Here is a 17,167-nt window from a genome sequence, read left to right on the forward strand (position 1 = left end):
AGGTAATGGACATCATAATAATCCGCAATGGCATCTGTCATTGCAAAGATTTCCACTGTTCTTCACAAAAGTTTCATGGAAAAGTGGAAGTCAGCAAGCAGGGATTCTCCCAAGAAATTCACAGATAAAGAAATGGGGCCTAGCAAAGAGGACCAGCGGGGGGAGAAGGGAACCCTTCTGCTCTGCCACTGTTGTTTCCCTAAAGACAGCACAAAATTCCCTGCTAGTTATCTATGGCATGGCCTTCTTCCCTTATATTTTAAAATTTCATTCAAAGGGCCTGTTCTCATAAAAGTGTATCCAAAACTTATCCGAGATATCTTCACCAGGAAATCCATACTTTGACAAATGGAGTAAGAGGTCAAATACTTAGAATATATTTAGAAAAATATATTCTGTATAATTAAATAATACCGGTGACTTTTTAAAAGGGCATGTTGGACGAGATCTCAGCTGGTATGTCTATGGGATCAATCCCCTAGCCCAGTGTTCTAAACATCTCTGCAAGAAATTCTGGCTAAGATTCTGCAATCTCAAACTGTCCCACAACTTTATCTAGAAAGAAATTTGAGCCACCAATATCCCAGAGGTCTCATAAGGGCCACAGCTGTCAGCAGACCAGCCTTTCCATCCTGGGGAGCCGGGAAAATATTTCAATACAGTATATTTTTGCTCAGGATTCTTTGAGAACACACCAAACAGGAAATGATTAGAGTTACATTTACTTACTCTCACATATTAGCATTAAATTATTAGTTGTATTAGTGGCTTACATTTACATTAAACTTGCAAATTATATAGACTCTTATTTCCATTCTACAAGCATCTCTATTTTTTTCCCTGCATGCATATCTAATCATTTGCTTACCTCTTATCACTCCGGGAACCTACAGTTCTTAATTCCATGGATTTCCACAGGGCAAGAATCTAGGCCACCGTTTATGCACAGAAATCAATTCAGCCATCACTACACTATGCATCAAAACAACATTTTAAGAGCAAAAGTTGAAGCCAGTGGCATTGAGCCAAAGCACCTCTTCTCAAAAGGAAAATGCAGTGGGATTTTAAAGAGCAAATAGGACAAGTCACCGAGGCTTTATGCCTCACCAAGAAATGGGGAATCCTTAATGGCCCAAAGTGTCTTGATTCAAATCTGGAACTTAATAAGACTTGTGCCCAAATAAAAGTGCTGATTGCCACATCCCCCAGTGTCCTTTCATAGTGTCCCATGTCAATATATTCACCAGGTTCATTTCCTCTCTCTTTGCCCCTAGTGAGATTACTAACCAACAATATTTTTATGTTTTTAATTAGAATCGGAAAGAGCATTTGGGCACCGTATTGCGTTTTTACAAGCTCTGCATCTCTGAAACACAATATTATATTAACGTGATAGTTTATGAAGAAATCATATTACTAAATATCATAAATCACAGAAACTTCATTGGCTTCTTCTAAAATTGTATGTAATCTGCTGACTACACCATTCACAATTTATAACAATCTATGCAAATGTATATTAAAGCCATAAAAAGTCCCCCCCCCACCCACATCCTTTTCCCACAGGCCACATAAAGGTGAATTAAGGGAATCTGGCAAAGGGTATACATGGCTACTGCCATTTCCCACAGCACATAGGGTATTCTCCTCTGGGAATAAAACATTTTCCTTAAACTACTGTTTATAACCCTTATCAGCTCAACAGCAATAGAGCCATCAAGTCCAATCTCTTGTGGAAAAAAGTCAAGGTCAACAAGTACTTGCATTTTTGTTTATCTTTAGCTGCAATTGCTACTGACATTCAATTGGGTAATAAACATAGGTCTGTCAAATGTTCCCAGCGAACAGGTGATCCAAAAGCTATCTCAGAACAGGCGATTGCCAGGTAATCATGCAATCCTGTTAATAACAATTATGATTTGAGTACATTTATTTATAGATGCAAACACCAGTCAGTCCTAAGCAAACATTGCCATACCATTCCCACCACTGGGGAATAAGAGTGAGGAAGTACAGGAGGGCTTTTTCTCGGATTGCTCACCAACAATAATGTGTGCATTCCCATGAGCGGAGCACCATCCAGAGAAAAGGTTTTCTCCCCTTATCTCTTCTATTTAAAGGCAATTTTGTGTATCAATACAGCCACGCCCTTTACTCTGTCTGCCACCCAGGATCCTGAGCCCAGTTGTCTCTCTCTGCCTGAAAACCAATTCTACGGTTCTGTGTGTGTGTGTCTGTTTGGGATTGTCGCATGATTCCTTTAAGCCAGCATGGTTGCTACCTGAGAAAACACTTCGTTTTAACTTGAAAAGTGCTAGGTTTTGTTCAGCATGTTTAATTCTACAGAGTCAGAGAGATATTTGGAATAAATACTTCCTTCCAATCCATCAAGAAACTCACTGATAGCAACAGGAGTTATGCATTGGGATCTGGGCAGCACATGGCTCCTCGCCACATTCAATTTACAGATTAAAAATAGAATCTGTTCCAGCTGCAAAGTAAGACACGTTAAACCTACTGCCTCCATTTGAAATACGGAAACTAAATCTAAGGACCACGGCCACGATCTAGGATGATGATTCTGACCCACATAACACAAGCCTACTGCCTCCACTTCGGTTATGAAAAATAAGCTTAAGGAATATTCTTGGAGCCCTAAAGGAATGCTTCTACTTCTTGCTATGTAGCCTTGATTAACATTCCATCATTTAGTGGAGCAATTAATATTTTCCAAAGCTGACTCCTTTCCTATGAAGAGCATCAGGGAGGGTGGCATTGACATATATACGCTACCAAATGTAAAATGGATGGCAAGTGGGAAGCTGCCGCATAGCACAGGGAGATCAGCTCCGAGCTTTGTGACGACCTAGAGGGGTGGGGTAGGGAGGGTGGAAGGGAGACTCAAGAGGGAGGGGATATGGGGATATATGTGTACATATAGCTGATTCACTGTGTTGTACAGCAGAAACTAACACAACATTGTAAAACAATTATACTCCATTAAAGATATAAAAAAAAAACTTAAAAAAAAAAAAGAGGCTCAGGACATCTGGAAACGAAGTAAAGGACAATCCTTCTTAAAATACACAAACCCACATCCTGGGAAAGAAGGTGAAAACTGACACACAAAATGAAGTATACTATTTTAAAAGACACCTTTCAATGTAGACATATTAAGTACGAGGTGAAAGTGTTGTGAGTCAAGAAAATACTGTTACAGTATAAAGAAGTATCCTTCATTCTTTAACGTTCAGGCAAAAAGTAGAAGGAACTAGAGCTGTATCTGCAGGCACAAGAGTATATTATTTTCCTCCTGGAGTCGATTAAGTCTGGCAGGTAATTTGAAGATTCTACATACGAAGAGAAATTAGCCGCCTGGGAAGTGGGAAGGCAGGATTAGGACCCACTGGGAGTCCATGAACACGAAGGCCCATGAAACAAAGCATCTACTCTGCAGATACTCAGGAAACGCTCATCCATCAGTTGTCAAGCAAGGGGGGAAGTCACCTCAAGTTCAGAACAGTAAACTGATGAAATGAGTCACCAGATTCCCATGATAGCTTGGCTGGCCTCTTCCTTTCCACGCAGCCCCCTGGTCACCATGGAGCCAGAGACTTCTCCGCGGGAGAGCAGGGCAGCAGAGGGTGGTGGCCGGGCTTCAGCGGGCCACCCTCGGAGAGGGTGGGAAGAGTGTCCAGAGGAGAAGCCGGAGCCAGCAGTGGCCAGCCCACCTTTGGGAGGCTACCCTCAGAAGACAGTGAGCGTGCTAGAAGGGACCTGTGGTCTAGAAAGCAGTGTTCTGAGACCTGGCCTGTTTCCAGGCCCTTCTGAACCCCACGCGCCCGCACCCCTCAGTCTGGTCCAGTCTCCTCCTCCAAAGTTCTTCTCTGCAGCCTCCCCTGCCTGCCTCAGTCCGTGTGCTCAGCCTTTCTAAACAGCAGCAACACTGGCCCCAGCTTCCTCACCACCCATCCCTCCTTCACTCGGACCTGACCAGGACACAACTCTAACGTTTTCAGTGGCTCCCCAACTCCCAACAAACTCCCAGCTCCCTAAGATGACCTCTATGATCCTTCGTGGTCTGGCCCTGCCACCTCTTGGCCTCACCTTAGACTCTCCCTTTCCCATGTTCTCTGCTCACACTGAGGCGTACGGGAAGCCTCGGGAGTGTCATGCTTTCTCTCTCCTTCATGCCTCTACACAAACTAATTTCTGTGCCTCGCATGCCCTTCTACTTCTCCATCCATCCCAAGTTTCTATCAAGTTCCCCAAGTTTCCTTGGGGGAGCTGGCTAGGAGATTGGGAAGGAAAGCAGGTTGCTTCCAGGGCTAACTCTGGGGGATGCGGTAGTGGTTGCCTGGAGTGCTGTGCCAAGAAGGACCCACATCCAAGTCCCATTCAAGCTCAAGGAGAAAGTGCACTGTGATCTATTAAGGATGCCTGCCGTGGAAGGATGGGGAGAGGCAGTCGCTCCATCTTCACCAGTTTGTTAGGTACTGTTCCTCTGCTTCCAAATTACACTGAGCCCACTGAATCACGAGACTTAACCTACCATGTGTGAACTGTCTGCTCGGCCACAGGACTGCCAGCTTCTTGATGCCAGGAATAGCCTCTTTCACTCTCAATTCTCACATCTAGCAATGGGCTACTACATAGTGGACATTCAATTAGTACTCAGTGAGTTAGTGAATGGGGCTATTTCTGTCTTCACCTTTTCTCCTTTTGGGAGAATTCCTCTCATCAGCTTAAAATTCACAATATCAAATCACACCTTTTTTAAAATTTTTATTTATTTATTTGTGGCTGCGTTGGGTCTTCGTTGCTGTGCGTCGGCTTTCTCTAGTTGCAGCGAGCGGGGGCTACTCTTCATTGCGGTGCGTGGGCTCCTCACTGCGGAGGCTTCTCTTGTTGCAGAGCATGGGCTCTAGGCTCGCGGGCTTCAGTAGTTGTGGCACATGGGCTCAGTAGTTGTGGCTCTCGGGCTTAATTGCCCCGTGACATGTGGAATCTCCCCGGACCAGGGATCGAACCCGTGTCCCCTGGATTGGCAGGCAGATTCTTAACCACTGCGCCACCAGGGAAGTCCCAAAACAATACCTTTTATTGGCACTAAAAGAATTCCTTTCACATAAGGAGATGTTCTGAGTGCTTGGTAATCCAAATATTCACAACACACAGTCTGCTCCTATTTTACAGGTTGAAATCATATTCCATCAGAACTTCCGTTGTTAAAGACCGTGGCCCCTGCATCTTCCCATCCCGGTGTCCCACCTCAGTCCCTCGACATCTCCATTTTCACCGTCACTTATCTGAATCTCTCTGGCTCCATTAACCCTGTTTCAGAGGATAATAACGAGAAGGACAAGAGCGTTCTCGCCTGCATCCCAAGCCCCAGGTGCAGGGAAAAAAGAATGGAGTTGGCTCACCATGAAATGGTCAGAAGAAGGAGATGGAAAAGTGGGAAAAGGTCTCATGGCATCGCGAAATGATCAGCACTGTGGCTCACATGAAGACAGGCTGTCATCTGTTTCGACTACGGAAATCAAGACAGGCTTAGATACCAAGGAGTGAAAGTGCAAATGGGCTGAATATAAATCCAGACATCCGAACAAATCAATCAAATATTTAGCAAGTACTTACTCTATCTGCAGTACTGTGCTAGGAGCTGAGGGGAATGTAGAGGAGCCCTACAGGTGTTGCTAGGATGTCAGCCTATGCCACCTCACTGGATTTCCTGGGTGAGCACGTGTGGGTCCTAATGCCTGTCAAAGGGATTCTTCTGAGCAACACTTCCATGGATGCTCTAAAGCTTGTAACTAATTATATTTCACTCTTCATTTTGGCTGCTAGGAAGCTCAGAGCCAAATTAACTGCCTACTTCTAGCAAATGGACATGATCCTACAATTCATATTGTTCCTTACTACCCTTAAGACTGACTTCTCATTTATTTTCCTTTCATTCTGATATCTTCATCTACTTCATTTGAATCCTATTGTATACTTTTGCTAATTTCCTTAAATCCTTTCATAGAAAGGAAAGGAAAATATGTAAAAGCATTGTAAAATTAAGATATATCCTTTTTCTCCCAAGGTATCAAAGTACAAAAGGGCACAAGGTACAAGGTGCTAACTGTCCTGCTCTCACAGATGCATTGTAATAGGGGCACTCAAGGAAAGAGTCAAACTAAAACAAATGAAATGTTTAAAGAGAGAGAACTGATTAATGTTAATAATCTAGCTACAAACCTATTGGCAAATTCAATGTTTTCTGCATTCACTCTTCAATTCTCCCTTTCTTAAAAATATATGATTCTGAAGAAAATTTAAGATTTTCTAGATAAGGTCATGTTCTCTTTTTCTCCTGATATGGGAATAAGTAGAAGGAAGTTCTACCTCTTCCATTCTTTGTCAGGAGATAAAATAAGCTTCGTCTAGGAATGCGTACGGGTTGATATTGGTAAATGTGGGAAGGCTAAAGCTAATTGTACTAATCAAACAGAATGCTTTTAGGTTAAGTAATTACGGAAAATTATCTGCAAGACTGAACTAATCCACAAAGCCAGACACTTGAGCAAACCCCAACTTATCAACTACACTTCTGGGACCAATCAATGTAAGAGGTAGACAACGCCCACCTCTTTTTAAGGAAAACGCTTGGCATAAATTTACTGTTTGGGTTAGTTTTTGCTCGGCCAACAGCCAAAACCTCCACCACTATCCTTAATTAGTGCTAGCAGTCATGAGGGAGAGAGATAAATTCAGGAGAAGAGCTAAATATCACATCCCAGGGAATGCAATCATGTCTGCTGCTGGGAACAGCACAGGACATAAAAGCATCCTCCCAGGGTGGCACAGTTACTCCTGTAATTCTTCCTTAACCTCTACCCTAAGATCCCTCAAAAGATACTGAAATGCTGTAGCCAGTCCCCACCCATCCTCTACTGGAAGCCCATTCAGGGCCAGAGGGTGGGACTCAAGTGTAGGAGTAGGCAGAACCAGCAACTACGTGGATGCTGTGATTTAAGGGACATCCGCAAACCCATCTACCACCAACTTCTGAAAGAGCTACCTGTTGAATCTTTCCTTGAGTGCCCCGGTTAAAATGCCTTTCTGCGGGTGGGAACACACAAGACCTACGTGTCTATTTACATCTTGACAGAGATTACCATGTGAGATTAGCCATCTGGCACCCAAAAGAAATCAGTCCTGAGGGAATGTAGTGTAATCACAGTTTGAAAGCATGAGAGGGTTCCCAACCCTCTTCAATAAATAATTATCCATCAGTGGCCATGTGTCGTAACTATGCTGGGCACAGGAGAGTTAAAGATGAAGAAGACATAGTCCCTTCCCAGGGGGCATCCTGGGGAGGCTGACGCATGAATGGCTCATTTCAATATATGAGCAACGATAAAACACAGGATGCCCTGACAACACAGAAGAGGATCACTTCCTCCAATCTGGGGGTTCACAGAATACTTCCTGCAGATGACACAAATTAGTTTAGAAGTTTTTAACCTGGACTACATAGACCCTCCCACTACAAGGGGATCCATGGTTAGAATTTATAAGATCCAAGTACTTGGAAGGGAAAAAAAAATTAACCTTTTATTCTCACTAACCTCTAACTGCAAGTAGCATTTACTTCAAGTGTGTATCTAGGTACGTAACAAACCACAGAACTATTAGTAGGACCTGTGACTTTGTCACCCATGGAAATCATATTCACATAATACAATACAGTTGTTACAAATATCTTAAGACACCACTTACATTCATCACTATTTCAAAAACGTGATAGACAATAGAATTATTGCCAGACCTTGTTACTTAATGCATATTAAAACGAGGCACTTATATCACTATATTATGATTTGTGTTTTAAAATACTTTGTTAGGACTTCCCTGGTGGCGCAGTGGTTAAGAATCCGCCTGCCAATGCAGGGGACACGGGTTCAATCCCTGGTCTGGGAAGATCCCACATGCCACGGAACAACTAAGCCTGTGTACCACAACTGCTGAGCCTGAGCTCTAGAGCCTGTGAACCACAACTGCTGAGCCTGCATGCCACAACTACTGAAGCCTGCATGCCTAGAGCTCGTGCTCCGCAACAAGAGAAGCCACCACAATGAGAAGCCCGCGCACCGCAACGAAGAGCAGCCCACGCTCACCGCAACTAGAGAAAGCCCGCGCGCAGCAGTGAAGACCCAACGCGGCCATAAATAAATTTATTTATTTATTTTTAAAAATAAAATATTTTGATAACTGGATTTCAATATAATTAGTTTCCCTTATAATCTTACCTATTTTATTTTGTGTGTTAATAAAAATATTACTCTGACTAGGTATCCATTGACTTCACCAAATTGCCAAAGGGGTCCCCTCCCCCCAGAAAATGTCAAGGTCCCCTGAAGAAGACCAGTATGAGTCAGCAGCCACAGGACTAAAGGTGGAGAAAGCAATGATGACCCACTAGTTCAAACAGCAAAGGTCCCGGGTGGCCACACGGGAAAACTGAACCAAGTTCCCTAGAGTGGCCTCATAGGGCCCAGAGATGCTGAACTTATATGGCAGTCAGAGGACGAAGGTAGAGGTGTCCCTCTGCAAGTTAGGCCAAATCCTACCCACTCTGTGTTTCAGTCAACAGCCTTGACCACAGAGTTCACTGTGTCTGGGTCACTGGTGTGTTGTGAAATAAACACACTCACAGCTCCCTAAGAATATTCAGCATTTAGCAAATATTTCACTTGCATATGCTTGACGCTCTTGGGAGCACACACGAACTTCCTGAGGGCAACTACTATGACCTACTCATTTTTATAGCCTCACACAGCACACCTTCCACACAGTCAGTGCTTAATCCATTTCTGGTGACTTGACTAGAATGCATACGTTTATATTTCCCTCCTTAAGTACAACTTGTGATCATATTTTGGCTCATCTGCAGAAGTGATTATAATTCTAAACTCTTTTTATCTCCTTGGGCTGTATTAAATGGATGCTTCCCTAAAATTAACTTCCTCACTTCTGCCTTGCCAAGAATGACACCCTGTGAAGAATCCCCCACTGGGGACAATGGATTCTCTCCTGGTTTATTTTCTTGGGTAGAAACTGAAACACATGTTTCAGCTGTGCGGTGGCCCTGGAATGCCTAGGAGGATGGACCTGAAAAACAAGTTATTGCTTATAGTTTAAAACCCAATGCAGAATCGAGAGAAGAAGGGAAGGTGAGAGAGAATAAGAGAAAAAAAAGGCCTTATTTGGAAACTGAATTAAATAATTACACAGTAGGATCTGGGTTTTTAAAGCTCAGGTCACCGTTTTTATTATTTACATAAGGCAGTAAAATGCATGTTATTAATACGAGTGTGGAATATATTCTTCTACACGAGATGTGCTTTTGAAAAATACTTAACGGTCTTGGAAAGAAAGAACTAAGCATTATGAATCAGTAACTTCCAGGTCCACTACAATAGAAAATATATCCCACTCTCGGTGAAACGCCAATGTTGTTATAGCCAGAAAAGCTTTCTCTAATTTACTGCAGACTGAGTGAAACTGAAGAGAAGATACCTCTCTAAAAAGTTTTCATACCTTCTGGCTGTAGGACTTCCTGATGAACTGACATAACATCATTATTCATAGAATTCTTTACCACTCATTTTTTAAACTATCACGGGATTCTTGAGAGACCGATGCCATTAATTCTAGGAAAGTCAGAGAACTGGTGTATAATTTCAGAAGTCCTACAAGCCACACTGGAGTTGGTATCTCTTAAGAAACAATCACAGCAAGAACAAAATTCCAACCCATCACAGGCAACAAAATCCCAGTATCTGCACAGGTGACAACGGCAAGTGTCGGCAGCAAAGTCTACATCACATACCAAGTCCACCGTAACATTGCAAACCAGAGGGAAAACAGAATTGTGGTTTTAAGGCCATACTTAACAAGTATCACACCTCTTAAGTTTCAAAAACTAGAGTACAAAATGTGATAAGCTATCCAGACCTTGAGTTCACACATAAATAAAAATGAGCAATCAACAGAAAATATACGAAATGATCCTGCTGACTAATACCCTGCCTTTTCCAATCGAGGGTCAGACCCATTCAAACCCAGTCACATGAGGATGGACTCTGTAAAGGTCAATCAAAAGCAGGCTGAAACTCCAACTGTCTAGCTGACCTTCAGAGCTTGTGACAAATTGCTATCAGTCAATGTCAACTAATGACAGAGCTCTTTGGCTAATCAATTGTTCTAAAAATGATCAAGAAAACCACTCACAGGACAGCTCATTTTCACATCAATGCCCGTGAAGTATGAAAAGCTCATTTTTTGAGTTTTTAATAAGCTCATAAGTAAAGCAGTTACTTGGTAACAGAGGTCACCTTACAGAAAAAGATAGAACCTTTGTCTGCCTTTTACATTCTTTTATTACCATATTATAGTAAAAATATGCGATGGATATGCCAGAGGGCTACATAATAAAGTAGGTAACACTTCATCTACTTGAGACAAATACTTCTGTGTTAGAGGGAAATCTATTTGGGAGTAAATAATTTCAAATGAATTTTTCAGTTGTTTAAGATGAAAAGCAATGACCAGGTTTACTACTGATGCAGCCTAATAGTGAGAAGACGCACTTTCTGTGAAAACACTCATGGCCAAGTTCATGCCCCTAAATAAACAGTTATGACTTTTAGATGATGAAGTTACTTTTCTTTGTTTTAAGACGATCTGCTTTCATGATGCTAGAAGTCAAGCAAATGGAGAACAGAAAACGGTTACTCACATTTAATGAGTCAATAAAAGGTAAGGTGACTAGAGTATGGGGTGTTCTTGGGAAAACAATTCTCTGTCCATACATCTAATTCAACGTGTTTGATAAGTTAATAATATGGACCTTTGGATAACATGGATTTGCAGCGTGTAATGACTTCCCCTTTCTTTTTTACACCTGACTTTTCCCATCAGGAAATCATTTTCCTATTCTGCCTGCCACTGCAAGCAAAGACCACACTTTAATTTGAATACAACATTAAATGTAACTCAAGTACCACACAGGGCTGCAGTGGCTCAAGGGCTAAGGCCTGTGGTCACAATTATATTTTCCTTTCCTCTTCTCACCAAAGCATATTTTTCAATATGCATTCTAGTGCCATTGAAATATAAGAAGTTCCCGGAGAAGAACAAGGCTTAAGAGGTAAGTGTGAACAGATCTAAAATCACTCAAGTCACTCTGACCAACAGACAGATGAAAGGAAAAAAAAATAAAATCCTACTTTTTAAACATTTTTCTTCCTTTTCAGGGTTCTTAGGTTATTATAAACATTTTGTTTTTAAAATAAGTTGAGATTAAAAAAAAAAAAGAAAGACAGAAAACTGTTTCAAAACAAGCAGTATTCACTTTGTGTCTTCATCCGAAAAACTGCGGATTACAGATTGTATCCTAAACCTGAGTTGTTATGGTAGTTTTTCAAATTAAAATATCTTCCGTGGCCTCAACTACTCTCAAGTTGTCCATAGGAAAGAAATAAAGGAGGGAGGGCAACACTTAAGCCGAGACATAATTGGAAGTATGTGAAAAATGAAGTGTCAGTTTGGTCAATAAAGGGCAAAGGTCAAGGGGAACAGCAGCCCAAACTCTGTGCGAAATTGCTCATTAAGACATCCAATCAGAGAGCTCCTTCCCACCTATCCCATTATTCATCAGACAGCTGACTGTTTCAAATGCCTGGGTTTGGGCTGTTATTACTTTTCTTCTTCATGTAAAAAGACGAGCGGGTATATAAATCGTTGCTTAGTCATCTGGAACAAAATGCGGCCCTTCCCTACATCCGTCTCCCTGCCTCACACCCCCGCTCCCTCTCACCCTGCTCTGCCTGCTGGCTTCACAGGTCTGAAACGACCGCCTCGAGATTCCCTTCAATAATAAATGGAATTGCCTTCTGCCTATAGGTTGCCTGAACTCCTACAAAAGCTGGCGTGGAGGGGAGGGGACAGTGGGAGGCACTGACCGCTACTGATACATTTTATTATAAAGAAATAGCAATGCTTTTCAATTGTTCCTCTTTACAGAAACATGCTGGTTTTGCTTTTTTTTGTTTGTTTGTTTTGTTTTTTTAGTGGGAGCAAAGATACTATTGTTGATCTGAGTCCTGGCCCTCAAAGAAGTTCATAAGTGCGTTTTAGAAGTTCTAGAGACCAAGTCAAGTCCTTTAGGGCTGAAATGTTTCACATCAAATTTCTATGTAGAAATAAGACTTTCTGTTTCCTCACAAAAGAGGAAAACGAGATGAGCTTGAAGTGGGAAACGTTCTGCAAGAGAAATGTCTTTACTTGTTTTGTAGGCTCCTCTTCTCAATTCAATAAATTTCAGAATGAGTGAAATGGTAGAGGCTCTTAATACATAATACAAATTAATCATATCAATCATCCTGCTTCTCTGTAAATAGCTCGATCATCATTCTACTCAGCACACAAAACTGGATTCTCAGTCCCCGGCAGAGTAGAACCCCCTTGAGGCTAATGCTGATTCTGTTTTATTCACAGCTCTGTCACTGTTACAGAGCGGAGTGCCAGGCCCAGTGCAGACACTGGGGGAAGAGTCCCTGAATCGATAACAGAAAGAATGGCCCTCGAGTGCTCTGTTTCCCATTCTTAGTCACACTCCAGTATCACATCAAATAGAAGCTTGGGCTTTGGAGTCAGACGGTATGGGTTCAAGTCCCTACTGTACCACCAACCAGTATGTGACTTTGGGTAAGTCTCTCAGCCTCTCTGAACCTCTGTGACCTCCTCTACAAAGTGACGGATGAAATACCTACACTGACTGACCGCCTGTAATACGTTATTTTATTATTTTATTACTATCATGTATTCGTCTCTCTTGACTTTCAACCCAAAACAGAGACGTGCCCAAACTCAAAATGTGGTCAAGCACAGCTAAGGCTGCTCATGGGTTATACAGTGTCCGTGGCAGCCCTCCTGGGGAGGAGTACAATCCGGTGGGGAAAGGCACCAGATTTGCTTGGTGTTCTCCTGTCCAGACTACACGCTTCCTACAATAGACCCTGATTATGGTCAGTAGGGCAGCCACACACAGTAGGATAAAAAAAAGACACATGAAAGAGAACAGTATCTGCCAATGTGCACCTCATCTTATGAGACTCTGCTTGGGGGTCCTGAAAACACCCCATCCTAAAGTAGTTACAAAGGCAAGAGACCAAGATCCGGAGGTGACTCTCACGGTGACTCACTTCAGTATTTCTGAGCTTTACTTTTCTCTCTTCTGAAATGGGAAAATAGCAAATCATTGACAGTGAGAAAATAAGAATCCAATCTCATATCTTTGCAAGTGCTTTGAGGAAGTTAAAAAGTAGACAAAATCAATGTCCCGGCCGCAGCAGCAGAGTCCCCAACCAAACACAGATGTTAGGCCTTCCTTTTAAATGCCCATTTAAAGGCGCTTTTGCTATTAAAGAATCGATTTCCTGCAGGGGGCCACAAGTGTTCCTATGAAATGAATGTAGATGCCATAAGAAGAGTTGCCATGATAAATAATTTGAGTTGCGGGAGAGATATATTATGTAAATCATGAATAAACATCAAATCCCTGAATAATAATATCTTTCACATTTTCCTATTACATACTTCACATATATGCCCTTCAGAATGCCCAGGGTTGGATTTTGTACTTTACTTTTTTATGCTTAGGTAAAAAATGTGGACTCAAGCTACTCTATCAACCCCAAGAGCCACTCATTTGGCAACTCGTCAGATGCTCAAAAATCCCCCCGATTGCTGGAACTCTAACTAGGAACTGTTACTGTATCTTGAAATCTGTCAGAACATTACAAACTTCCTGGATGACCGATTTTCTTTGCTTTACTTTGAAAGTCCAGAGGAACAGGACAGAGCCTGTTACATGCCCACCTTGTACCACAGACAAGGTTATTTAACAGAGGACCAAAGCCTAGGGGATTTCTTTTTTTTGTACCCTGGGTGCCATGATGAAGGGGCAAACATTGAAAAGGAATGAGGAGAAAAGAAATGCGGTACAAATAATACAGCAGAGAAAGTTTTAAAATATGTATTACTCCCGTCTGTGAGGGAAACACCTCTTTGGATATGTTCTGGACAGATTGAGTTATTTCTGTCTATTGGGTATGTATAAAGACATATTTATGGATTTATAAATCTTTTGAAGAGGGCTGTTATTTACCCAGTTGACTAAAATGGACTCAAACTGTGTAAATAACTATTTAGGACACATGCACTACAGGCCAATTGCTGGCACGGTTTACACATCCATGGCTGCCAGAAAAGGCAGACAGGAGAACACGGAAAAGCCACTGTGCACAGCTAATCCGAAGGCTGCACAAAGACCCAGCTCCACAGGTCCCAGGGATGAAAAAGAGAGTTGAGAAGCGTTGTGGTTGGCATGGAAATGCACCGAAGTTGTTACAGCAACACTTCCAGGCATCATTCAGCGTTTAGCAGGGAATAAATCGCACTGCCCAGGAGAGGGCAGTGCGGGGAGGGGCGGGTGGGGGGGGGAGGGGCAGGCCTGAAATTTTAGGCCTGTTGCTGCACCAGGGCTTCCACAAATCGCTCAGCTCATCCACAGCTTCTGTCCCTCCTCTGTCAAATGGGGCTAGACCTGTTTTATCCACCACCACAGTTGTTTTAGGCAGGTTCAACTGAGGTCATTCCAATGAGACTATGTATATGAAAATGCTTTTAAAAAGAAAAATGAGGTGGTGGTCTTATATGAAAAAACAGAAAGAGGAACGATGTAAGTGGAAAACCCTGGTAATGTGAAGGGTATACGGCTTACAGTCACATTCACTATTAAATTGGCCTTTAGAGAACACGTGTTGAAGGAGAAAGGAACCTGAGAAATTCCTGATTCCTTGTTCCGACAGGTCAGAGGGGAAGAACTGGGGTGGGGCATTTGCCCTCTGAAAGTCCTTTTATCAGATGATGTTTAAGAAAACTCATGTTTCCATTTTAAACAAATGCATTTCAGCAGTTTACAAGCCTTCAAAGTAGCAGCCAAACGACCCTCCTGACGGGAGCCTTAAAAAGCAAGACGTGAAAAAGAAAAACAAACAAACAAACAAAACACTAGGCTACGGCCCCATGTAGCAACTCTGGAGTACAGGAAAAAGAATCGAGAGTCCATCTGCACCCTTCTGAAAACCCTTGGTGTGAGCTGAATTCTGAAAGTAGGGCTTCATATGGAAATGCTGACCTCATCTTAGCTATAGTGCTGTGAACAGCAACACCATAACATAGACATACGCACACTTGAAAGGAAGTAGGCCCCGTGGATTTATGCTGCATATCGTTTTCCAGTAAAAGGCAGAGGTCAGAGGTTACCAGTTTCTGCCTCAGCTCTGAACCAGTTTACTCTTCCAGGCTCCATTTTTGCTAGACTTACAGTTGTGATGAAATCAGCAACTTTTCTCTGAACAATAAAATATCTCAAATACTTAAAATTCTATGTGTAGAAGTTATTCCCAGTCCAAATAGCATACATCTGCCACCCCTCCCGCCAAAAAAGAACTTTTCTGTTGTCAAATTAATCGTGTTCAATTCATTGTAGACTTTGCAATTTTAATTGGTATAGCCCAGTTCGGTTAGAAAACAAAATTCTTTTGTTGGGAAACAGCACTCCAGTGAAACATGATCATAAAACCGGATTTTAAAGTATGTACCTACTGTGGGCTCAGTCAACTTCAATAAAGCCATCTTTTTATATTCAGAGAGAGAATACTCTCTTCGGTTGCATGAATTGAACACAAAATACCCTGCAGTAGTTCTCATCAAAAGCAGTACAAGACATCTAAATCCTCATTCACCTTACTGCTGAAGCTTAACTTTCTGTTTAAACTTTATCTGCTACCTGTTATAGTCAGACATGCACATCCATGGACACCCAGATACACATACAGGTGTGTGCATTCCAAGAACCACACAAATGAAATCGATCTGGATTCTTGCCATTTCATCCTAATTCCCTTTAGTGTGACTTTGCCACGAAGCCAAGCACTTAAGAGATTCAAATGAGTAAATCCAGAAAAATGGCTTCAACCCAGTGAAGAGGGAAGCCCGGCATGGGTTTCTAAAAGGCCCACTGCCTTCTAGGCATCTTAAGACATTGTTCAGTTGGAATCCTAGTGGGTGTTTCTTCATGATCTCTTGAAAAGCCTCTAAGGGTAAGTAATAATAACACTTTTTTATTTGTAGAGCAGGGTATTAGTGGCATACTATTTCCACACATTCGAATGTCTAATCTACTTCTCTGCTCTCCGTCCATTCACTGACCCTGTTTTATGGAGGTGGCCAGGCGACAGGCAGCTAGGCAGCTGGTCTGGCAGAGAAAGAAGAAGAGGGTCGAGAGGAATAAAATAAGATGAGCCGTTCTCATATTACACGGGGTTTATAGGAAAAACTGTAATAAAGAGTTCTAGGAAAACCTGTATAAAGAGTCCCTCACCAGACAGTTCTAATTTTTCAACCCTGAAAAATGACACAAGTAGCAAGAGAACAAGAACAGCTCTCCTACCTTGCTCACTGCTGTTATCCCCACTGTGTGATGTGTGGCCCCCGCTGGAAGGGCCCGGGGTTCCTCCTGAGCGGGTAGATGCCGTGTCATCGTGATCTCTGTTCCAAGAGGGCTGTGAGGGCACAAAGCAGACATCTGAATAGAGTGGTCTGTTAACACGGTCCCGGTAGGGTCCCCTCGCACAGTGTCAAAGTGGTGGAGGGCTGGAATGGACAACCACGTCATCTTTCCCGTCCCCCTACACTAATGGTGCCAGCTCAGAGCTCCACCGGTGCATCTAAAATGTGCCAATTTCCGCTTCGGAGCTAAAATAATGTCTACCAATAGTTATTCTGTAAGTAATTGCATGCTTTATTACTAAGGAAAACAAAAACATTCCAGGCAAAGAAGGGGGGAGGGGGAAACCGCTGCCTCTTCACTCTGACTGTATTTTTAATGTCAAGCAACCCTCTGGCACAATAGCCTGCTACTCTAAAAGTGCAAAACGAGAGTGGTGGTCTGTGTGTAGAGGCTTCTGATTCATCCTAGAAGGCAAACATGGCAGAGCTTTTAAGACCTCACAATTAGGCCGGGGTCCATAATAGCTAGGATGTG

General features: G+C 42.5%; 1 protein-coding gene and 1 long non-coding RNA gene across 8 annotated transcripts in view; one reads left to right on the forward strand and one right to left on the reverse strand.

Annotated features, from left to right (window-relative positions):
- MEIS1 (Meis homeobox 1) overlaps positions 1-17,167 on the reverse strand; it is a 137,320-nt gene that overhangs the window by 91,963 nt on the left and 28,190 nt on the right. For all 7 annotated transcript variants that reach the window (XM_033400392.2, XM_049696415.1, XM_033400393.2 and 4 more), the window contains exon 7: positions 16,574-16,685. In XM_033400392.2, the coding sequence (XP_033256283.1) occupies positions 16,574-16,685 (112 nt within the window). The remainder of the gene's footprint in view (positions 1-16,573; positions 16,686-17,167) is intronic.
- LOC125960921 (uncharacterized) overlaps positions 16,700-17,167 on the forward strand; it is a 21,122-nt gene continuing 20,654 nt past the window's right edge. The window contains exon 1 of the long non-coding RNA XR_007471109.1: positions 16,700-16,907. This is a non-coding gene — a long non-coding RNA (uncharacterized LOC125960921). The remainder of the gene's footprint in view (positions 16,908-17,167) is intronic.

The sequence above is a fragment of the Orcinus orca genome, chromosome 13 (assembly GCF_937001465.1).
Source record: "Orcinus orca chromosome 13, mOrcOrc1.1, whole genome shotgun sequence".
Lineage (NCBI taxonomy): Eukaryota > Metazoa > Chordata > Mammalia > Artiodactyla > Delphinidae > Orcinus > Orcinus orca.